Below are 24,863 nucleotides of genomic sequence, written 5' to 3' on the forward strand. Positions count from 1 at the left end.
TAGTGGGAATTAAGGAAAATGTAAGACAATTCAGGATTATTTTCAGCAGCTGGAGGGATGTTGGGGGCTTTCTTCCCTTGGTAACACTTTAGAGCAAAAGAGGAAGGCAAAGTCATCTCAGAGCCCCCTTCCACATAAGTGACTGTCATAGGCACTGAGAGTTAATTTCTGAACTACAGAAGGAAAGAGGCTGATATAATTGCCGAGACATTTTCAGCAGAATCAGATGAAGATGGTCTGAGAAGGTGAAGCCCTCTGAGGGGCCACGCATACCTTGTGTTCTTTTCTTTGTCAGTGCCCCACCCCAGACTCCCTATGAGACCTCCCCTTGGGGTTAAAGGCCTCGTAGGGGTCTCGTAGGGATGTGGTCCTGTAGACTGCTGAGAAGTGGTGAGAGGTGCCGGTCACTCCAAGTGAGTGAACCAGAATGGCCATGTTACGGCAGCTCATCACCTTCCTCTCCATGCACTGATCACCTGGTAAACAGTAGGCTGACTCCAGGGCTGTGTGAGAGGCCAGGGAGGTCCTCTTTGTCAGTCACACTCTGTCATTGAGTCAGCCAGCAGCATGGGTGGGTGACTCTGGCATCCAGACCTGAACCCCATTTCCCAGCCCACTTTGAGATCCCTCACCCACACCCGTCTATCACCACCTTCCAGTTCGCTCTCCAGGATCTGCCCCCCATCCAGGCAGCCTCACTCATCAGATAGACCCACTCCCACTGCCTCTGTATTCCATGCTCCCTATCACACTCTAAGTCAGTTGAAGGCCCCCCATGTAATATGTAACTTTGGTGGGTTGCTAGACGCTCTGTGCTTCTGTCTCTTCACTTGTAGGGTGGGAGTGGTAAAGATCCCACATTATGCTAAAATGAGGGCATGATACAGAGGGCCTGTGTGTGACGGTCGCCCATGGAATGTTAGCTGTTCCTTGGAACTGGGCAACCCGAAGCCTGCATATAGCAGTGCTAGTAATGATTTGGGGCAGATGATGTGCCCTTCTTGTAACATTCCCATTCTTGTCGCTCGACTCGCTAAGCTGTACAGGTGAGTGAGGTTCTCTGCTCACTTTCCAGGTCGCTCTGGACTTGTGGGAAGACTTCAGCCTCTGCAGAGAAGGGCAGAGAGAATGGGTCATCCAGAAGATCCACGAGTCCCAGTTCATCATCGTGGTGTGTTCCAAAGGCATGAAATACTTCGTGGACAAGAAGAACTACAAGCACAAAGGAGGCGCCCGAGGCTCGGGGAAAGGGGAGCTCTTCCTGGTGGCGGTGTCGACCATCGCTGAGAAGCTCCGCCAAGCCAAGCAGAGCTCATCCACGGCGCTCAGCAAGTTCATCGCCGTCTACTTCGATTATTCCTGCGAGGGAGACGTTCCCGGTGTCCTGGACCTGAGCACCAAGTACAAACTCATGGACCACCTTCCCCAGCTCTGCTCCCACCTGCATTCCCAGGACCTCAGCCCCCAGGAGCCGGGGCTGCACCCCGGACGCATTAGCAGGAGGAACTACTTCCGGAGCAAATCGGGCCGCTCCCTGTACGTCGCCATTTGCAACATGCACCAGTTTATCGACGAGGAGCCTGACTGGTTTGAGAAGCAGTTTGTTCCCTTCCATCTCCCCCCACTCCGCTACCGGGAACCGGTTCTGAAGAAGTTTGACTCAGGCTTGGTTTTAAACGAAGTCCTGTGCAAGCCAGGGCCGGAAAGCGACTTCTGTCTCAAGGCCGAGGCCGCTGGCTCCGGGGCGCCGGCCGACCCGCACTCTGAGGGCTCGCAGTTCGCTCCGGACGAAGACGCGGAGGCTGGGCCCGTTCCGGGCGCCAGCGCGGTCTTGCGGCCCCTGCTGCACGCGGTGAAAGCTGCTGGCCCCTCGGACATGCCACGGGACTCGGGCATCTACGACTCGTCCGTGCCTTCGTCCGAATTGTCCCTGCCTCTGATGGAAGGGCTCTCCACGGACCAGACGGAGACGTCTTCGCTGACGGAGAGCCTGTCGTCCTCATCAGGCCTGGGTAAGGCGCCCGGAGCCGGGAGGGTCGGTGGGTCGGGTTCCTGAGGCAGGCCACGGCCTTGCCCCATGAGTCCAAAATCCAGGAAAGCTTTTTGCTAATTTCGGTGCAAATTTATTCGGTAGCCCGATGGGAAGTAACAAAACTCCATGCATAGTCTCTGCTGATCCCAGGTAATGGGAATGTTCACACGTGTGAGCTGCAGAAATACTGTTGATAAATTATGGTGAGCTGCCTGGTACCATCTTATGTAATATACAGTATGTTCATTAAGTCGCCTTTCTAAACTGTGAAAACATCTGAATGCCGAAACACACTGGGCCCGGGACTTCCCTGGTGGTCTAGTGGTTAAGACTCCACCTTCCAATGTAGGGGGTGCTGGTTAGATCTCTGGTCAGGGAGCTAAGATCCCACATGCCTCGTGGCCAAGAAAACCAAAACATAAAACAGAAGCAATATTGTAACAAATTCAATAAAGACTTAAAAAAAAAACACTGTAAAACCAAACCAAACACAATTGTCCCCAAGGGTGTCAGATGAGGGTCTGTGGACCTGTATCTTTGTTGGGACTTGTGATGTTCACCACCCTCCACCTTCCCAAGTCTTTAAAGCCACATGTATTGAACCTGGAGTTCACAGGGCACAGTATTCTCTCCATTCTAGCTCAGCGCAGGCTCCAGGTAGGAGGGCCTGCTTACCCAGGGAACCCTTACAGGATGCTGTCTGGAGCTACTCTTACTGTGCCTATGACTAGTTGGAGTCATGCACGCAAACCCTGGATCCTCAGCTAAGGGAACTAGAACCTGTTAGCAGGATGAGAATGCGCAGTCTTGAGCTGACTGGGATGCCTGCCTCACTTGTACAGAGTGAGTGCTTCAAACCCAGGTCCAGCTTCGTTCTGGCCTGAGTGTCCAGCCCACTGAAGTGCAATGACGTGTGGTTCTGCCCTCTCTTCTTTTCTCAGGTGAGGAGGACCCTCCCGCCCTTCCTTCCAAGCTCCTCGCCTCTGGGGCATGCAAAGCAGAACCTGGTTGCTGCAGCTACACTGGTGAACTCCACACGGTCGCTCCTTTGTAACAAAACGAAGGGTCTAAGCATTGCCACTTTAGCTGCCGCCTCTCTCTGGTTCCCCAGCTCGTCTCTCTGGGTATGTGGCCCACTTGGAGCTGAGGTCTCTTACAAGGATATTCAGAATGAAATCCTGGCCAGTACTTGCTGTCCTTGCCTCTCTTCTCTACCAGGTATATTGGCAGTCTCCAGTTTTCTGAAACCATGTGGAGCTCTGAAAGGCATGTCCATTATGTCTGACAGCAGCTTGCCATGTTGGGGCAGACTGAATTAGAGCCAGTTCTGAGAGGTAGGGAGGAAACATGTAAAGAGAAACAGGAAAATACCCACACTGATTGTTCAGACTTAATTTATCTGTGCAAACTTTGCCTATTCACTACTGGCTACTTTGATTTGAAATGCTTTGTGGAAAAAGCACTTTTGATGCCACTACAGCCATGGAAATCAAGTGCCAGTCTCTCTGGAATCCATGTTGTTACAGATGATGTTCTTTTCCATTTTTGACGTGGAATTTATGGTACCATTTACAATGCCATGGGTGTTAAAAAAGCTCTGAGTCAAAGGTCAAGAAGGTGACTGAATATTCAATCACCTTTCATAAAAATGAGTTTTTATGTATTAGCAGGTGGCATATCTGGCTGAGGAGGGAGCCGCAGGGCCAGGCTGACCATGTAGACCATTCTTTCTGAGATGGGTTGGTCAATGTGCAGAAGGCACCAGGGCCACATCTTGATCTGAATAGGCATCATGGAGGGGCCAGATCTCCCTGCGAGGTTTCCCGTGGTTATATTTACTGTGCTGAATCTCAGATGTTGGTGCCTGGAAGTTTATTTTTAAGAGACTGATACCCAACTGGTCTGTATTACTGGAAGTTGTAATTTTTGCTTTGGTTGGCCTCTGGTCTAAAGCTGTGTCTGGAATGTTAGGGATCAGAATCCACTGACATACGGCAGTAGGTGGAGGTGGTAGTCACTTAATCTGCTGAACTTGTTTTGACTAATGACAAACCTCTTTTTTTTTTTTTTTTTGCGGTACGCGGGCCTCTCACTGTTGTGGCCTCTCCCGTTGTGGAGCACAGGCTCCGGACGCGCAGGCTCAGCGGCCATGGCTCACGGGCCCAGCCGCTTCGCGGCACGTGGGATCTTCCCGGACCGGGACACGAACCCGTGTCCCCTGCATCGGCAGGCGGACTCTCAACCACTGTGCCACCAGGGAAGCCCCAAACCTCTTCTTAAGAAGGTGAAAAGGAAGGGATTGTTACAAAGATGAGTGTGCTCTTTGAGTATCATCTTTGGAAGACATGGGACCTGAAATCATTAAATTCTTGAATCTTAAAGTACTCCCCCCCGCAGCCCAGCCTGTGAATCAGGTTTCACTTTGTTTTTGTTGTACTTACCCAATGAAAGATGTCTCTTGTGCTCCATTCTGCCAAAAATAGATATTGAGAACTTAAGAGGAAAGAATTTGCTTTAAAAAGGAGAAGTAAATGTTCTGTTTTTATGAATGACTTCTGTACAGAATTTTTGTTTCCAAAGGGAAAATACTTGTTCCCTCCTCCTCCCCGTGACCTTGAGCGGGAGTGAGTGTCTTTTTCCACCTTTTTCATAGATGCTGCTGGATTTTGGCACCCTGTTTTCTCAGCACCCCTACCAGGGACCCTGGTTTTCACTGCTTCACCAAATAGGACCAGTGTTAAGCGGGGACACTGAGAAACATCCCAAGGCCGGGTGGGAAGTAGGGAGGGCAGGACTTTTCCTTCCAGGCTCATGCCCAGCAGGTGGGGAAGGGAAGGTTTGCCCCCCTGATGGAAAGAAGAGGTTTGTGTTTATCTTTGATGCAAATGCCACACTCCCTGCTCTGTAAAGGCAGCTGGCAGCTTCTTGGGAGAAGAACGTGCTTGTCTGTTCTCTGGCATCAAGTTTCCTGCAGCTGCTCTGAGGGAGAGACAAGTGGGCTGCAGAACTGTCTCCCCCATAAAACCAGGCATCTTGTTGGAGAAGAGATGTTCCATGTTGTCATCGTGGAATCTGAGATGAGCACAGAGCTCCTGCCCACACGTGACCGTCCTGCCATTCTATTGTTGGCATATGTTCTGTGAAGGAGATTGGTGTACGAAAATTCACTTTGGAACATTTTCACAGTGATTTCTTATTGAAGCCAAGAAATGGTGCATGCCCCAAAGGAACCATTAGGTGCTGCCTTAGGATAGATACTCAGCTTTGCACATAAAAGGAGGCATCTCTGAGAAAGTGGCCCCAGGGACAGTGTGAAGGACTGGAGAGGAAACATCAACTGGGCTCCAGGAGCGTGGGCAGCGAGCTTACTTATTATGACAATAGAAGGGAAAATTGTGATAGTCCAAAAATGAGGTGATGCTTTAGTTTGGATTTGGGGTTTGGGTACTTATTTTGAAATACGGATGATTGTGATGTTCAGCAGAATCAAACTCTGTTTTACCAAGTATTGAAACGACAGTATGAATGCCCAACTCTGAATAGCTGAGAAGTTCAACTTCCTGGTTTTGCCATATTAGTTTCACTTTTTTTTTTTTAACCCTCCCATCTCATGCCGGGAATAAAACATTTATTTTAAGCAGAGCTGCATTTTTGACTCACAAATGGAGTGGACAGTGAAAATGATAGGACAGAATTCAGATAAAGGTTCTGCCAAGTCACAGGCTTTTAGACATTGGGGAAACAAGAACTAGCATATAGGGATGATCTCAATGAAAGGCCTTCATCCTGAGAGTAAAAGGCTCTGTGGCTCTGATGGTGTCCTCTGTACAGGAGACCAGTGCAGGTAGTTGAAGTTAGGGAGCTAGTTGTTTATCTTAACTCACCAATGCCCTACACATCTGACGCATCTGACGCATTAGCATTTGACACAGTCAGCTTTGCTAAGAGAGTGACCAGGGAGGTGAAAGCCCAGGAAAAGGTGTGTTCTTCTCTCAGGTCAGCTACAAGCAACAGGGACTACCTGGATGGGCCCAGCCCAGTCATACTGGGGCAGGAGTCCTCTAGAGGGCTTAGCCCTGGGCCTTTGAGGTGTATCGATCTCTGGAGAGAATGAGAAGTCATTCAGGTCCAGGCCCAGGTACTTAGGCAGGTGACCCAGCCAGGTAATAGTATTTTGAGCCCAAAATGAGATGGGGCAGTAAGTCATCAGACAGAGTTTTTGGTTGACATATTATTTAATAACTGAGGACAGTCCCAGATCAGAAGTTCAAAAAATGTCCTAGGCAATGATGACATCGTTGGAATCAATATATAGTAATTTAAGTTCATGTATGTTTGTCAAAGTTTAGTCGTGCTACTTTATAGCTACTAGTGTCATTTAAAAAAAAAAAAACCCTAGTCTCAGGTTACCTCATTTAAGCACAAATAAACAGGAAAACTGTCCCCCCAAAGTTGTGGGGTTATGTGATTTTCAGAACTTTTCCTTTTTTCAGAGTTGAGTATCTTTTCCTTTAAAAGAGACAAAGGAAGGAAAAGCCTATTTTATTCCCGGAGAAGAAATGTCACACTTTCCTCCCTAAAGAGAGAAAACCCTGCAGTCCCCAACCACCTCAACACTAATTTGGCTCTTTGGGTCTTTACTGGAGGGAGGTGGACAATGCCAATGAGAAGATTATTAGCCTTTTCTTTTTATATTGTTGGTAAAGAGTGCTGCTCTTATTTAACAGATGCTGTTCCTTCAGGGGGCCCCACTATGGCAAATGTAATGATAAATAAGGGGTGATGATAAATGGCAGTGATATGCTCTCTCGGTGTCAGAGAGACAGTAGGGCATAGTGGGGACTGTGGCAAATGGACACCCTCTGTCCCACCTACAGGGAGCAGCCAGTCCAGTCAGTTGTGACCATGCAGTGTTTCCTGATTGTCCCGTTTTTCAAGAGAACCTGAGAATCTGGATGTTTACATGAAAGATTCTGATTCTTTTTTAGTATTGACAACTAAATTAAAAACAAAATTTTAAATTGAATTCAGGCCCAACGGGACAGATGGGTGGACCTGATTTGGCCCAGTAGCCCTCAGTTTGCCCCCTCTACTTATAAGATTTGAAAAGAAAGGCATCCATGGTAATTACAGATGTCTGGTGCCACCAGAAAATGCTCTTACTAAATGCAGCCGGGAGCTAGATTGCTTTTTTTACCCATTGCTCCCCTAAAGAAATTTGATATGATTGTGAATATATTTGAAATCTTTTGATTGCTTCTTCACACTTCATGATGTCTTAAGAAAAAGACAAGCCAGTTGTTTATTTCAAAATCAGATTTGTGTTCTCCCAATTTAAAAAATATGACACTTGGAGCAATTTCATTTAAGCTCCACAACCTGAAGGACCTTATTTATAGTTTTAGCTCTTGGCTTAATCACCGTTATAGATGACGTGTAATTCTGAGCTTAAGCCAAGACCTAATAAGGAAAGCAGGCATTGTGAAGGTAGGGCAAGGAATCCTGAGTGTCCACTAGAGCCAGCTATGCTTTGTCTTCTGTTTTAAACGATCTGTGAATTGATCTGTTTTGGAGGTGTGCAACTGTATACGGAGATATCAGTTAGGAGTCCTTACGGGTGTTGGGTCATCCTTACTATATCACCTCCTTTCCAGGGTCAGGGTGAAAATAAAAGGAAGTCTGATTGTAAGCCAATAGCTTTGATTCCGATTTCAGAGCTTTGTGGGTGAGAGAAAGTTTGAATTATCTGGCATGTACCCCCCTGGTGTCAGACAGGCTGTGCATGAATTATTTCGGACATGTGGCTGTGGATGGGATTCTGGATTTTCAGTGAAGGAGAGTCTGTAACCTACCCTGCTGATCAGATAGTTCTTTGTACATCTTCCTTATAGAAATTCAAACCAGCCTTCCTTTGTTCAGCATGTAGTGGGAAAAGAACAGCTGGTCACCTTCCGTGTATTTGAAAACCACAGTGAAGTCATCGCTCTGGTGTTTTTATTTCAGTGATAAATAATCCCACCCCTACTCATTCCTCACAGCTCTTGTTTTCCAAGGGCTTAATAATTTTCACTGCTCTTTTGTTTCTCAGCTTCACACTCAGTTTAGTTGCCCAAATAGAAGGTGGTGCCTTATTCACATTGGTGCCTTGTGAAGGCCAAGCTCAGGATGGGGATTAACAGAGACATTCTTATGTACCCTGCTTCTCTTACTACTTAAAAATACAAAGGCACTTTTAAAAAATGGTATATCACCTGAATTCATTTTGTGAGTTGATTACCACAATTTTTTTTCTTGGCAATAGTCTTCTATCATATATGGGTTTTTTTCCCCTCTTGTGTTTAAACACTTGGTGCTTATTCCTGATGTGTCTGATGTCATTCCTGAGCTTCTTCAAGATACTCTTCAAGACCAGCTCTTTCCTTCTGAGTGGCAACCACCCCTCACTTCCACTTTTGGATTCTATTTTTATGTATCTCTAGGCATTACTTTTAATTCATGACTCACAGTATTATTAACTGGTGCAGACTTCAGTTTAGCCACAGGTGAAATAGCAGTTGCTAAGGGCTAATTTGCTAAGAGGTTGAGTGAGGACCTCTTGGGAATTTTGGTCAGTTGTCTTCCCGCCTGATCTTCAGCTCCTCTCCAAAATTCAGCGAGGACCACAGACTCCTCAAAGAGCTTTTCCATTTCTAAAGGGCTGGAGCCATAGCTCTGAACTGACCAAGCACTGTGGTTTGCACAAGCAGAAGTTTGACAAAAGCAAACCAGTATGACTGCATATGTGATGATTTATCAAAGACAATTTCAGTTGAGAAGATTCAAAGAAGCTATCTTCTGTTTGTATGTGACATAGACAAAGTTGGCTGCTCCAGTCATTAGACGAAAAGTTACAATTGGATGATGCTAATGTGTAATCGTATGTTATTTTTAACAAGCGTCTTTTTTCTGTCTTAAGAAAAAAATGTAGTGAGTTTGGAGAGAGCAAAAACTTTTGTAAAAACCAAATGTATTCATTTAGAGAGTAGGTAACTTCTGTTTTCACTGTTGGTTTGTTTTGTTTTGTTTTTCACTGCAGAAGCTCCCTGCTACTATGTTCTGGGGGGAAAGCCTGTGGAACAGTGGTTATTGCCATTGTCTTTGTTTCATCTTTAAGTTTCTCTTTTGTGAGGTTTGGTGGAGTAGTGAGCACTGACTGGCAGACTGTAGCAGTATGCTATATTTTTACATTGAAAATGTTATCATCTTATTTGATTTGTACATAACTCTGTAAATAGTAGACCACAGCTGACATTTGTAAAATGTTTTTGTACCGTAGAATTTCTGAATCAAATAAAATGTTTTAAGATTGTGGTGGCTCATTTTTCTAGATCATGTTTCCTATTTCCTGAATAGCTGGGATTCCTAGCACAATTTTCTGTGGGCTCTCCCTCTGAGAAGGAGAGAGATTATGCAGGGTGAGGAGGCCAGGGTGGCTGGTCTGTCTTGTACTTTAGAGAAAGTAAACCTGCTGCCCTTGACCCTTTACCTCCCCCTCCATTGGGCAGGTGCCTGTTGTCTCCATGGCGTCTGGAGCAGGGACAGGGATACTTACCTCAAGGAGACATTTGACTCTTAGAACAATGGACTTTCTTTGCAGAAATTTGAAATTTGAAAAGAAGTTGATGGACACTGAAATTTGGGAGCCACAAATTTCCTGTCATTCAGAAAGAAGAAGGTGCCTGCTCATTCTTCCGACAGAAGTCCTCTCATCTCCTGTGCGCCCAATGCTCTGTAAGTTAAATTCTTGGTGTACATCAACTTTGGGGTCTCATTTTTGAGATTCTGAGGCCCAGAATTGGGTAGCTTTGCCGAGGGCACAAAGAAGTCAGCAGCACTGGGATTCATACGTCTGATTGAATCATCCTTTACTCCTAATCAATGGGCTGTACCGTTTCTCAACATAATGTATAAGGAGAAGAACGAACCTTGAGTAGCAAGTTACCCTGAATTGGTTTCCTCCTCAATCCAAATGTTGAGAGTAAATCTGGTTTAGAGGTTAAGCAGATGGATCTAAAAGAACTCCATTGGAAGAATCTCATTAGATACTGCAGTAAGTGAATTCCTCTTTTCTGTTAGTGGGGAAAAATAATCCTCTTTGGATAGCACAAGAAGCCCTACTTTTTACCATGGTATTAGAAAGCGGAGTCCATTTTTACAGCTGTTTAGGGTTCTTAAAATTGCCAACATTTCTGGGACCTCACCACTGGTTTTATTCACTTTGTTTTAGAAATGCAAACTTTAGGGGTAGCAAAGACCAGCTTCCCCTTGCAGGCTTTAGTTAGAAGACATTTTTAATTTTGGTTTAGTTGAATAAGAGACTACAGGCAATAAGCTAAGGAGGTGGATGAGGAGGGAGACATAAATTATATCTTCACTGTCTTAGGCATAGTGAGTCCTTAATAAATATTTGTTTTCTACCCCTACCCCCAGCATACCCTGTCCTTTCTGTCTACAGGAACAGAATCAGAAGTGGTCCAAGAATAGGATAGATAGAGGATGCAATGGAGGGAGGGAGGGATACAAACATGGGGTAAGGCCTTTTGCAATGATATAAAATTTAAATCTCGTCTTTGAGATGAAGGAAAAATAATGCAAGATCAGTGGTCTTGGCTCCCTGGCCTCTTTTCTGGAGGGGTTTTACACCATCTTTCACATTTATAGGTGATAAAATCTTTGACAATATTTACTGTATTTGAGAGCCTAAAGAGTGTACAGTAATGAATAAGATATACATGATCCTTGCTGTCTTGACTCCACCTCTTTATAAGTATGGAACTGTGGGCAAATCACCTAATTGCTCTGAGTCTCAGTTTTTTCATCTGTAGGATGGGACTAATACCCACCACGTTGGGTTATTGTGAAGCTTAAATGAGCTGGGGGGTCTATAAAGCACCCATGGCCATGCTTGGCAGGTGCTAGACACATGGTAAATAGTGGCTATTATTCATTTTGTGGAAGAGCAGGTCTTGGACTATTTGGGGGCCATATGGACATGGGTGGGAGACAATTCCCTGTTGATGGGAGCTTCAGCCCAGGGATTTTGTCAAGTGCGAAGTTAAATCATCTCTTTCCCCTAAGAGAGGAGGGTGGGTCTGCATCTGGCTGTTTTGGGAGGAAGGGATGGGGCTTGGGGAGGGGGAGGTCCTCCTAGCACAATTAAAGGCAGGAACCCTGGGCGTCTTAATAGTTGACTGTACAGAGCCTGTGACAGTTGATTGTACGTAGCCTGTGACAGTTGACTGTGTACTCAGATCTGCTAATGTCCCATTTACCAGGCTCCATTTTCCCTAGTCATCTTTCAGCCCCTATAGAGACAGACATTTTTCTGAACTTCCTGCTTCAAGGTCCCTGTGCCAGATGACCACGCCCTGCTCTGGATGTGAGCAAAAGCAGGGATTGTTTCTCTAACTGACTATCAATTCGTGCTCAGGGGAATTTTCCAAGTTTTAGAAGCTGGAGGGGGGCAGAGATAAAGTAATGGTCCTCCAGGATGAGAATGGCTCTTCCTGGTCTTTCCTGCTCTTGCTGGTCAGAAACATTCCAGGGAGTGGGCAGATGTCAGCTTCCAGACAAACCGTAGACGTTTCCCACCAGGCCAGGCAAGGCCAGGCCAGGGAGAACTCACAGCAAAGAAAGGCCAAAGCATGCCTGGTGACAGAATGCAGATACAAGCAGGTCGTGCCTTTGGTTAGTGTACCTGAAGTTTGATGTACTTGAAAATCCTGCACACGTGTGTATAAATGTGCATTATTATTGGCAAGATTTTTTAAACCATTGTGATTAAAGCAGGGCTTTAATCTCAGTTGGCTGAGATTAATTAGATATCAGTTGGCTACTTTCTGTGTGACCTTGAGTGGGTCACTTGACCTGATTAGGACTTAGTTTCCACATCTGGGAAGTAAGTAATCTCAGTACCTAATCAGGTTGATGTGAGGCTTGAATGTGAAGCCAAGTAGAGTTCTGGGCACAGAGCCTAGTACACAGTGAGCACCCCTGCCTTTCGGGATGTGGTCACCTGGGGCAGGTTAAGAGTGTACAGTTATAAAGTGTGATCCCCTAAATGTCTCCCTCAGCCCTGGTCTAGGTAGCAGATTGGCTAGGTGATGGGAGTGGAGCTCCTGTCTCCTGGAGTACTCAGTTCTGCAGGGCAATGGGCTGTGACCCTCACAGGAGATGGCTACTTGATCAGCTGTCACTCCCTGTTTGAAACTGCCAATAGCCCTGGAGGTAAACCGCAAAGTTATTACCTAGCCCCTTGCCAACCTCTTTTCTCTGTGTGTGTCTTTCTTCTCTATAGCCATAGCAGAAGTTGAAATTCCTTACTCCCGCAGTCCTGCCCTGGGTCATTTTCCCCAGGCTGTTTCTTCTGCCTGTTTCTTCTCCTTCTCTAGGTCTCCAGCCCTCCTTTGCAGTCAAATCTTCCTTGACCACTGTTCACCCTAGTCCAGGTCCTGGCACATGCCTTCCGGAACAGCTCCTGTGATTATGTGCCAGACCCTCTTGCTCAACTAGTACGACTGCTCCTTGAGGGCAAGCTGTGCCCCTTGCCTAAGCCTTCCACCTAGGTTGGACTTGGATTCTACTTCTTTAACCAGCTTGGGACCCCAGCCCTACCACTGATCAGTCACTGGGGCAAGTCACCTCATCTCCCCAGTCCTCAGTTTCCTCATCTGTCAAATGGGGGTAAAAATGCCCCTGCCTTATGGGGTGGTTGTGAGGATAAAGCAGATGGAGCCTTTATCCTCTCAGCCTTGCCTCTCAGGTTTTCCTCTAACCCACATTATGAGAGCAGAAAGGACTTGCTTTCAAAGAAGTCTTTTATTAGCTGCTAGCAGAGCATTGCTTAGGTCTGAAAAATGAGATCAACACCTTAATCCTTTCACAGGTGTCACCATCCCCTGGGGAAGAAGGCTGTAGTGTTGCTTCATCAAATGGATGCTCCACACCTTTCAAAAGCAAAAGAAAAAAAAAAAGGAGGGGGGTGGCATCTGTACATTGCTACAGGCAGAAGAGTTTAATGCCCCTTCTGGCAATTCCACTTCTAGCATTTTTTCTTTAGGAAATAACCAGAAATGTGCATCAAAGTTAATTGTGCATAGATTTTTACCACCAAGCATTATTTCTGATACTGAGGAATGAGGAACAAACCAAGTACTATTTGGGACTGATGATAAGAAGAGGCACATTCATACCACAGACCAGGCGGCTCTTAACAATCATGCTGTAGAAGAATATTTTATGACATGGGAAAGGCTGGGTGGTGTGATTGTGGTTGGGTTTTATCTTATTCTTTATACTTCTCTCAGCATTGTTATACGAGTGGTATTATGTCATCAGAGGGGTTTAAATGTATGACCTTACACAACAACGAGTGTTCAAGGTACCCAGTGGGCACTCGATGGCCCGCGTTGCTGGTTTCAGTGTCTCTCCATTGCTGTTGTCCTTGCCCTTGGTCGTGCCTTCTCAAGAGATTGCTTTCCCCGACTGTGCTGCCTGGTGCCTTGTCCCAGCCCCTCACCATGGCTTTCCTGCCTGTCATCAGTTATAACTCATCACTCCCTCATCCATGTGGGGACCCCAGTAGACACCTCAGCTTTCCCAATTGATGACTCAGTGAGGTGACAGCTCTGGTCCTATTCTACCCTCTCTTGCAGAGTTAGGGGAGATGGAGCTGAATTCAAGAATGGGCGCTCATGAACTGTTTCAAGGAGAAAAGGTGGCTGGTCATCAGTGTCTTCTGGCCTCTCCACCAGTTTCCCAACTCCATGGACAGTGACCCACATTTCCTGCCTATTTCCTCTACACTCCCCACCAAAGGACTCCCTCTGGATGTATCATCTCTTCCTCCAACAGTCTCCTAACTTGAGCCCAAGAACCAAGTCTTCCCCACCCTCCCCCTTGCATGAGTGGGGTGGGGGGATGGTACACTGCATATAAACCCTTGTGGGATTACATTGATTTGTTTCTAGGCAACATATCCTTGCAGATCTGTTCTCATTTCCAGAAACCCTGAATTGTAAAACAGAGGAAATAGAGGAGTTTGCCCCTAGTAATAATAAAAATGCATGTTGCCTTTGCTGTGTCCAGCAGACTTTCACCCACTACATCCATTCCTCACTCAGCGGCTGGTGCAAACCCATCACCTCTGCCTGAAACTTTCAATGGTAAAGGTTTAGTGTCTCATCTTGGCCACCAAGGCCCCTCCAGCCTTGTTCTCCCCCCCCACCTGCCCCTCTCCATGGACTTCCAGAAGGGTGCCCTGTGCTCTCCCACCTCTGGGCTTCCATGTCTCCTGTTCTCTCCAACCCAGATCCCACAGGAAGCCTCTCTATGCTGGAATCAGGGCCAGCACTTCCCTTGTGTGTCTCTGACCACATGCTGCTCCCTAACCTGCCCAGTGATGGGTCTGACTGTACCCACATCAGCTGTGAGCTCCGTGGGGTCAGGGACTATGTCTATCTTGTACAGAGTCACTGCTGTTCTCCACAGTCTGGCACATCGTGTGGCATGTAGCAGACGCTCAAATCATTAAATGGAGTCTAATGGAAATATAACTTTTATCTCTGACAAGGTTGCCTGGGTAGGATAGCAGGTGTCGACTTGTGGGTTGGAAGTGCCTGCCGAGCTCTGGGTTGCTGAGGGAGTGGAAGCCCTTTATTATTATTTAATAAACGTGGCTGGCTGTAGTAAGGGATCTTCTGTGGTGTGGAGAAGGGAGAATAACAAAAGGGTTTGGGAGATCTGGATATAGGTTTTGCCCTTGGAAGTGGGAGTACTGGGGAGGGTGTGTGATCCTTGAACAGGAAAGGGATGGATCATGAGGCACTGGGTTTGGGATCAAGTTGTAGTGGAATGAAGTTGCAGCTGTTGGATCCGGCCCCAAAGGTGGGCTGTGGGCTAGGAAGAGGCCACCCAGCACTATGAGTGCCTGCAAGGAGAGACAGGGGTTTCAAGGAAGAAAACCTGCACCAGAGCAAGGTCTGAACTCCTCATGCTGGTCATAGGGGCCTGGGCTGGGAGACTTACATGCCAGCGGCTGCTGCCAGGACACGTCCCTCACAGGAAGCCCTCGACATCCCGCCTCTTCCTGTGAGGTGGAATGAGGGGGTGGGGGTTAGAGCTCACCCCATGGAGAGAGTTGAGGAGGTCCACTCAGAGCCTGGTCCGTTCACTTACTGGAGGGTACGCCTACCGAGAGCCTTCGCCCTTGAGCTGATGCTCTCTCCTCTTATCCGGGGGCTGGCTTCACTTTCACATTTCTAAGCTTCAGTTCCTGAGAAGTGGGCCCCTACAACCCCTACACCTCACAAGGCTGTTGTGAACGTTAAAGTAGATCAAGCACCTAAAATGCACACCTGGCACGTGAAAACAATTGATGAATTTTTTATTTTTATGATGACGGTTTATACTTTTATAACAGCCCATAACTAGTGTGCAGAGCATTTTTTATTCCTGATTTTATGGGGTTCTGAGGACTGTAGGAGTTATCTGTTGAATGAAAGAATGAATGAATACAGAAAATACTTTTAGTATTTAGATTGCCATGTTTATTTCAGCACGGAAGACCCAGGCCACAGCTGGCTGCTATCTTTTCAAGCTCAGCGTCTGCCCACAAGCTGGCGTTTCCTGAGAACCTGCTGGGCGCGCGAGGATTCGTCCTCAATCTCACCCCCACAGTCGAGGAAAGTGAGGCTTGGGCAGGACCCGACACGCCCAAGGTCAGCCTGGTAGGCGGGGCTGGGGCTCCTAGTGCAGGCTCCGGCTCGCCCGCCAGGGCAGCCCCTGCGGGGTCGCCACGGTCCTCTCCCGCTCGGATACCGGTCCCGCGAGCCACCCCGGGGGAAGCGGGAGCGGGAAGTTGGGCTGTGCACCCTTTCCCCGACCCGGTAAATTCTCTCCGAACTAGGCGTTGGGGGCTGTCCCGGGGGCCAGATCTCCCCTCCCTTCCTAGCCTTCCGCGGGACGCCGGCAGGACACGGGGAAGGGAGTGCTGAGCAGCGGCCTAGCCTGAGTGCGTCCGGGTACCCCGCCACCGGGCTGGGGCGCCCGCTGGGGTCCCCGGCCCGCCTCCCGCCCACGTGGCCGGTTCGGCCTCTCCGCCCCCGGCCTCGCCCCGCCCCGCCCCGGGGAACCGCCCCCGTAGCCTCCGCTGCCACCATCGTAGCTGTGGTTCGCTCCTGCAGACTCGACGGTCGAGCCCGTGCTGGGCGCCGAGGTGAGTGTGGGCGGCTGGCCTGGAGCCCCGCTGCTCTGCTAGACCTTCGGAGCGGGACACTTTCCCCGGCTGGCTCCTCTCTACCTTCACCCACCGTGCCGGAGCGGGACCCCACCCCCACCTCCAAGTAGTCCCCGCTCCATCCCTGTGCCCGCAGCGGGCGATGTGCGCTCTCTGGCTCCGGGCACCCTGAGCGCGGCTTAGGTAGGCGGTGCCACCACCAGCCTGGAGCGGCTGCCGCTCGCGCCGGAGACCCTGACTTAGGTCCTCTGGTAACTCTTGGGCGAAAGTTCCCGAGGTGCCACCTGTCTTGGGGCGCAGCCGCTTTTCCTCGGGGTGGCTTCCTTTCGGGCGCTGCTGGTTGGGGCTCGGAGGGCTGCGGTCATTTCGCGGCTGGGAACCCGGCTTTGGGCGCGCGGGGCGGTGGGCGCTGTTTCTGGCCCACCCGAGCCGTAGTGCTCGCGGCTGCGTCTTTAAAACTGCGCGGCCAGAGGATCCCGAGATAGAGGCGGGGGAGGCGGACATCAAAGAGTTAAGGTGAACTTCGGTCCCTCGTAGTCAGAGACAGGTGAGTTGTTTTCTGAACGTGGTAGTTCCTACCTGGTCAGGTTCCCTGGGGCTTTGCCACGGGGAAGAGCCGCGCTTGCACTATCAGCGGCCTCATCATGGGCTTGAACGTTTCTGAAACAGAGCGGCTTGTTCCTAGAGGGCTCTTGCTCCATTTAATGCCTGAAGCAGGCTTGCTTCCAGCACTGGGGGAGGGTGCGAGAACTGCCAAACAGTACTTGTTAGCTGTCGTGGATGAACGAGCAGAAACACTACCCAGGTGTTACCACTTTCTACCCCGGGGTGTGGAAGAGGAGTTCTGCTATGTCTGCGTCTTAGCTGTGTAGTCGTGGGCAAGTTACTTCACCTGTTCGTATCTCAATTTCCCCACCTGTAAAGTGGAGATGATAATAGTACAAACCTTAAAGGGTTGTGTAAGATTAAGGTTTTAATGTAGTGCCCGGTACAAGGTAAATTCTACCTTGGTTAGCTGTTCTTCTTGTTATTATTTTGGTTGACGTCTAATGGAGCATCCCAGTGAGGATGGGGCTCCCCAGTGAGGTAGGTGGGCAGGCTTTTGGCACTTCCCCTTCCCCTGCTAATGACCTGAATTATTTACACAGTAGCCTCGGTGTCCCCTTCAGCCTAGAAATACTTGGACTTTGTAGTAACACTTCTTATGGTTAACCAGCCTTGTGCAAAATGTATCTCAGAATGTGAGATTAGAGATGACCTTTGTCAAGGACACTCCTGGAAAATGGGGTCTTGGACCTTCTCTGGAGGCTCTGGGGTGTTATTGGATGTTTCCCTCGCTGGGGTGGAGTGGATAAGGTTTCACCAGAATTCCTTCAGGCCTTGGTCCCCCTGATAGGCTGACATCCTCTAATCTCTGAGAATGTGGGAGTTTATTTAGGGGTACGAGGGCCTGATCTTGTCTCCTCCCTTCCATTTAGTCACCTCTAACAGATTGTCCCTTCCATCAGTGGAGTGTCTCTGGGCCACACCAGTTTATTTTTTTCTTCTGGCAGTGGTAACCACAGACAGGCATTCTGAACCTGCGGCTCTTCTGAAATACACGCGAGATGCTTGGAGCACAGGTGTACATTTTTCCAGAGGGTTCTCTTTTCATCATATTCTGCAAAAGGCCTGCAGCCCACAAATGTGGGCCCTGAACCGCTGGTGGGAAGATGCAAGTTCTTGCTCCCTATACAGGGCAGGCCCAAGTTTATATGGAGTCGAGGTGTCAACATTACCTCTGCCCCTGTAGGTGGAGGTGCACACATGTTCCTTTGTGCCCTTGCTCAGAGGACACCTTCCAGTGGAAAATTCAGATCTGCCTTGACTTGAGAAAATTTGATAAAGAAGTCATTTGGGGAAAGAAGGCAGGCGGTGGGGTTAGGAACTGTTGGCCTATGGTGGGACCTTTAGGATGGGATGCAGTTCATGAGAATTTGAACTCAGTATGTCAGGAGACTTCTCAGGGCCTTTGCACGTGCTCTTCCTTCTGCTGTGCACACTGTTCCACCACTTCTTCTCATGTCTGGCACTTTCTTGCCCTATAGCTCAGATGTCTCCTCTGTAGAGAAGGTTCCCCTGACCACTCAGTCCAAAGCAGCCCCGCAGTTTCTGTCACATTCCCCCGTTGTATTTTACTCATGGTGCTTACCTGAAATGGTCTTACTCATGTATCTGTTTATGGGTTTATTGTCTTCACCCAGAAGAATGTAGAATCCAAGAGGGTAGGTGTGTTGCCCTGGTCACTGCTGAGCTCTGGCCCCTAGCAACAGTAGGTGCTCAATAGATGTCCCTGAGTGACGGAACGAATGAGTGTCTGCTGAGAGAAGCAAGGCGAGTCTGGAGAGGTTTAAGAGTAGTAAAATGCAAAGGAACTGGCCATTAGTCAGCAACGCCAGGCTACAGTGACCTTTGAGGTCACATAGTTTAACCTGCAGTTTAAACCACCTCCACCACACCTCTTCCTAGTTATTGCTTAACCTGGGCTTGAATCCTCCAGTGAGAGGGAACTCGTTGCTTCCAGAGAGAGCGCATTCTTGTGGAGGAAAGATGTGGTGTGCAGAGAACCAGATATAGTCTCCGTACCCCCTCTTATAAGGATGAGATGTGGCCTCCAGGCTTCTGCATGCTACTGCTCCAGCTTTTCTGGTCTGCGTTGCATCCTGATCCTTTCATCCATCACCATCCATCCCAGAAAGCTGCCTTTACTTCTCTGCCATCGCCAAGGTTCCTGAGCCCCTGACCAAAACTCAGTGTGCTACTGAGTCGTATATCATCTGAGGGGGCCTGAGGCAAAGAGGCACCAAGGAAAACTGCAGTAGTTTAGAAACTTTTGAGGCCAAGATCTGTATTGTTCAGGCTCCTGTAACTCATTGGGCAGCAGGGGTGGGTGACAATGGGGTGTGGAGCTCTGTTTCTTTCACTCTTTTGTTCTTTCCCTGGATTTTTTCAATTCATTCCTTAATCAGTTTATTAATTGTGGCCCTAAATATATATATATATATTTTTTTCCTAGATATATTTTTTAAAAATTAATCCTTGGTGGACTTCCCCAGCAGTCCAAACTAGGATTCCACATGCCACAAGGTGCGGCCAAAAAAAAAAAAATTATTCATCCTTGGACCCATTATCTTCATGGTTTGTATAAATATTGCCTGATTCATATCACCTCACATATACAAGTTGAAACTTGAGTGAAAACGAAATGTTTTCATATATGATTCTAACTTATTGAGTCAGTTTCTGCGTGGGAGGTCACCATTGTGGGGAGTGGAGCCGGGTCCACTGTGGAGAGGTTTGGTGGCAAGCTTTGCTTTTTTCATGTGCCTTAGCCACTTAGCTCAGCTCAAGAACCACTTCTGGAGGGAGGGCTCTGGCCTGGCCACACAGCAGTCAAGGAAACCAGCAGCATTCCTCCCTTGAAGAGTTCACATCCCAGTGATGGAGATGGACAGCAGACAACTAGACCTATAATATAATGTCAGGGAGTGTGATCAGTGTGATGAAGGAGATGAAGCTGGGGAAGGGGATCCAGAGTGGCTGGGATGGAGGCAGGGTTGGTTTAGGTTAGGGAAGGTCTCTCTGAGGAAGCAGCATTTGAGCAGAAACCCAGTTGAAAGAGGGAGCAGCCATGTGGGTGTCTTGGGGAAGACCATTCTATGCACATAAAGCCCAAGGTTGTGGTCAAGCCCCTGGTGTGGCCAGTCAGCTCTTGAGCCCTGGACATGCTCTGTCTCCCTGGCAAAGGGAGAGGGGAAGTGAGCCGTGTGGGCAGAAGCTCCCCCACCTTCTCCCCAAATCCTAGCAGGTGACTGGAGTAAGAGCTCAGGATTGTGTGCTCTCCTGGTTGACCAGGATGCTCGTGCCTTCCTTTCTAGAGGGCGGGACCTGGAGTGATGATGTTCCTGAAATTGCTGCCTTGACAACTGAGCATGAGCCTAGGGGGCTTGATGCAAGATTCTCATTGGTTATAGCAGTGTGTGTGTGTGTGTGTGTGTGTGTGTGTGTGTGTGTGTGTGTGTGTGTGTTGGAATATACTGTGGAAAAGGAACTGACATAGCAGAGCCTTCAGTAAATGACAGTTGATCTGAATGGCTGTGCCTTGGGCTGCTGAGCTCAGCACCAATATCTTCATATTATCTCTGCAACTGTCCTGTGTCATGGACCCTCTTAGTGAACCCATTTTTCGGAACCCATTTTTCACATCCAGTTGTGGTGTGGAGTGATGAATAACTTGCCAACTGTTTGTTTTCTTGGGCCTCTTGTCAGGTGTATTGGGAGAGATGAAGGTGAGGAGGATCTTCTCTGAAGATTTATTCAGTGATTTAAAGAAAGATGGGTGTTTTATTTATTTTTAATTAATTAATTAATTTATTTTTGGCTACGTTGGGTCTTCGTTGCTGCACGCGGGCCTTCTCTAGTTGCGGTGAGCGGGGGATACTCTTCATTGCGGTGTGCAGGCTTCTCATTGTGGTGGCTTCTCTTGTTGCGGAGCATGGGCTCTAGGCTCGTGGGCTTCAGTAGTTGTGGCTCACAGGCTCAGTAGTTGTGGCTCTTGGGCTCTAGAGCACAGGCTCAGTAGTTGCGGCGCACGGGCTTAGTTGCTCTGCGGCATGTGGGATCTTCCCGGACCAGGGATCGAACCTGTGTCTCCTGCATTGGCAGGCAGATTCTTAAGTACTGTGCCACCAGGGAAGTCCCAAGATGGGTGTTTTATATATCTTAGATAGGCCTCTCTTTTGTGCACATCCCTGTGGAATGTCAGCTCTGGGAGGCAAAGTCTGCTTCTGACCAAATGCTCAGTCCCTGGCTCAGTGAGGGTTTGTTGCGATGTTACGTGGATGCCCCAGGGTTTCTGGTGGCTGTGGAACAACAAGGCTGGAGGAGGTCATTGCCTTCATTTCCCAGGTGTCTCCTGACTTTTCCAAGGTGGACCAAAAGTCAGGGCAGAACTAGACATGGGGCCCAAGTCAAAACCAGAATGCTCCAGAAAGAGAGGCTGGGGCCCGTGGCCAGAGTTGGAGGATAAAGGAGGCAGCTTGGTGTCTTGCCTGGCTCAGCCAGCTAAAGACCAAGCTAGTTATTTAACAGTTCAACTTGGTTCCTTGTCCCAACACCTCACCTCCACTTCCAGCCAGCATATGGTAAATTTATGGATCTGGATTTGCTGTTCCTGCCAATAGAACCCCAAGCCCTGAATTCATCTCCAGTTCTGAGCTCAGTAATATTTCCGGGAAGCTGGAGCAGCACACTGACCGGCTTTGAGGCAAATAGAAATTGCAGAGATGGCATTTGGGGTCCTGTGTTCCAGTCTCCACTCTAGCATTTTCAGTGGAGTGACCTTGGACAAGGTGCCTAACCTCTCCAGGCCTGTTTGCTCATCTGTAAAGGGGGGTGGTGCTTGCCTGTACCTCACAGGTCTGCTCTGAGGATGAAATGAGAAGATATTTGTAAAGTGCTTACCCCCGTCAGAGCCTGCATGCGGGAGGGGCTGTCCAGGGTTGTCATCTGGTGACTAAGGATTGACCCAGGTCACTCCATCACTGCTTTGTGCTCCTAATAGGAGAGGTGTGCTCAGACACATTGGAAGTTCTTCATTCAGATTTGGGGGTTTCACTGGCGTGGGTGTTATTCTTTTTGGAGATGATCTTATTAGGAGCCAAATCTGGATAATGGAGTTGGGGGTCAGTTTATGGTGAGACAGAGGCCAGGTTGAACCACTGCTGAGACCTCTTGCCCAACCACAGCCCCCCATCCTCTCCCAGCAGTCTCCCCAGCCCCCAGCCTACAGTGGCCATCCCATGTCCCCATAGCTCTCCGTCCCTGAGGGGCATATGACACCTTGGAACTTGGCTGCTTCAACTCACCGTTCCTACTCATCTTTACCACACCACATCCCAAGTCACCCTCTGCCTCCTGTAACAGAGTTGAACTGACATCCCCCAAATACCCCAGAAGCTTTTCCACTTTCATTATCTTTGCTCCTGCTGTTCCCACTACTTGGAATGCTCTTTCGCTTTTGTCCACTTTCACAGATTCCCGCACTGCCCACTCCAGTGGCCTCTTCCCTCTTTCCTTCCCTTTTGGCTAGAAAAAGAAATGCTCTTTTGCATAGGAAACTCTGATTATTTCTTAATACACAGAAATGCAAACAAATCAGAAGTTGTAGAGTAAAAAATGAAATTCCACCTCCCTCATCCCAGGCTTGCATCCAGAAAGAACATTTATGATCAGCTGGCTGTGCATTTCTCTTACATTCTTACGTACAGATGTGTGTACCTGTGTATATCTTTAAAAACCAACATAATTGCTCATTTTTTATCTATTCTTCTCCAGCCTTTTTTTTTTTTCTTCATTTAGCCATATGTACAAGAGCACTTTCTCTGTCCATATGCTGTCTTCTTTTTACCTGCCCTGGCTCTCCCCTTCCCCAGGGAAGAGTGTACAAATTTGTATGGAAATAGGTTTTCATTTCTCTTGGGTACATACCCAGCAGTGGAATTGCAGGTCGGATGGTAACTCAATGTTTAACATTTTGAGGAATTTTTTCCATAGTGGCTGTACCATTCTGCAATCCCACCAGTGGTATATGAGGGTTCCAATTACTCCACATCTTCAGCAGCACTTGTCACTGTCCATCTTTTTGCTTATTGCCATTCTAGTGTGTGTGAAATGGTATCTCATTGTGGTTTTGGTTTTCATTTCCCTAATGGTTAGTGGTGTTAAATATCTTTTTTTTAACTTTATTTTTTAGAGCAGTTTGGGTTTATAATAAAACTGAGAGGAAGGTACAGAGATTTCTCCTATACTCCCTGCTCACACACATGCATAGCCTCCACCATTATCAACAGCGCTCACCAAAATGGTACATCTGTCACCAAGGATGAACCGGCATTGGCACATCATAATCATCTAAATTCTATAGTTTACCTAATGGCTCACTCTTGGTATTCTACTCTCAGTGGGTTTGGATAAATGTACAATGATATATATCCTTCATTATAATATCATACAGAGTATTTCACTACCCTAAAAATCCTCTGTACTCTACCTGTGCATACCTTCCTCCACCCTCCACCCTCCACCATAACCACTGATCTTTTTATTGTCTCCACAGTTTTGCCTTTTCCAGAATGTCATGTAGTTAGAATCATACAGTGTGTAGCCTTCTCATTTTGGTTTCTTTCGCTTAGTAATATACAGTTAAGGTTCCCCATGTCTTTTCATGGCTTGATAACACATTTTTTAGCACTGAATGATATTCCATTGTCTGGGTATATCATAGTTTATTTTTCCATTCACCTACTGAAGGACATCTTGATTGCTTCCAAGTTTTGAAAATTATGAATAAAGCTGCTATAAACATCTATGTGCAGGTATTTTTTTGAGATATACATTTTAAAGTAATAACTAGAATTATGACTTATAACATTATACCAGAACATACAAGATTTTTAGGAATTTCATGTAACGTCTGAAACATTTATATTAACATATTTCCATACAAATAACCCAAAGAAAGTTTAGTATTAGTTTAGTTTTGTTTTTTATACAGCAGGTTCTTATTAGTCATCAATTTTATACACATCAGTGTATACATGTCAATCCCAATCGCCCAATTCATCCCACCACCATCCCCACCCCCCCTTGGTGTCCATACGTTTGTTCTCTACATCCGTGTCTCAGCTTCTGCCCTGCAGAAGTTTTGTGTGGACATAAGTTTTCAGCTCTTTTGGGTAAATACCAGGGAGTGTGATTGTTGGATCATATGGTAAGAGAGTGCTTAGTTTTTTAAGAAACCACCAAACTGTCTTCCAAAGTGGCTGTACCATTTTCCATTCCTACCAGCAGTGTATGAGAGTGCCTGTTGCTCCACATGCTTGTCAGCATTTGGTGTTGCCAGTGTTTTGTATTTTGGCCATTGTCATAGGTGTTTAGTGGCATCCTCATTGTTGTTTTAATTTGTGTTTCCCTGTTGTCATATGATGATGTGGAGCATCTTTTCATATGCTTACTTGCCATGTGTATATCTTCTTCGGTGAGGTGTCTGTTAAGGTCTCTGGGCCGTTTTTGATTCAGGTTGTTTGTTTCTTGTTGAGTTTTAGGAGTTCTTTGTATATCTTGTGTAACAGTCCTTTATCACATGTGTCTTTCACAAATGCTTTCTCCCATTCTGTGACTTATCTTCTATTTCTCTTGGTATTATCTATTGCAAAGCAGAAATTTTTAATTTTGTGAAGTCCAGGTTATCAATTATTTCTTTCATGGATTGTGTTTTTGGTGTTGGATCTAAAAAGGCATCACCATTACAAGGTATTCTAGATTTTCTGCTGTGTTATCTTCTGGGTGTTTTAGACTTTTGCATTTTACATTTAGGTCTGTGATTCATTTTGAGTTAATTTTTGTGAAGGGTGTAAGGTCTATGTTTAGATTTTTTTTTTCTTTTTTTGTATGTGGATGTGCTGTTGTTTCAACACCATTTGTTGAAAAGATGGTCTTTGTTCCATTGCATTGCCT

The 24,863-nt window shown here is 47.3% G+C and overlaps 2 protein-coding genes across 2 annotated transcripts in view; both read left to right on the plus strand.

The window, feature by feature from the left end:
- IL17RD (interleukin 17 receptor D) overlaps nt 1-3,086 on the plus strand; it is a gene marked incomplete at both ends in the record, with an annotated part of 60,562 nt that extends 57,476 nt beyond the window's left edge. The window contains 2 exons of the mRNA XM_082847582.1: nt 1,076-2,012; nt 2,974-3,086. Coding sequence (XP_082703708.1) covers nt 1,076-2,012; nt 2,974-3,086 — 1,050 coding nt within the window. The remainder of the gene's footprint in view (nt 1-1,075; nt 2,013-2,973) is intronic.
- The window catches only part of ARF4 (ARF GTPase 4), a 1,077,785-nt gene that overhangs the window by 425,631 nt on the left and 627,291 nt on the right, over nt 1-24,863 (plus strand). The gene's annotated exons all lie outside the window — the stretch shown is intronic.

This window comes from Leucopleurus acutus (genome assembly GCF_964270905.1).
Source record: "Leucopleurus acutus genome assembly, chromosome: 10".
In the NCBI taxonomy this organism is placed as follows: Eukaryota; Metazoa; Chordata; class Mammalia; order Artiodactyla; family Delphinidae; genus Leucopleurus; species Leucopleurus acutus.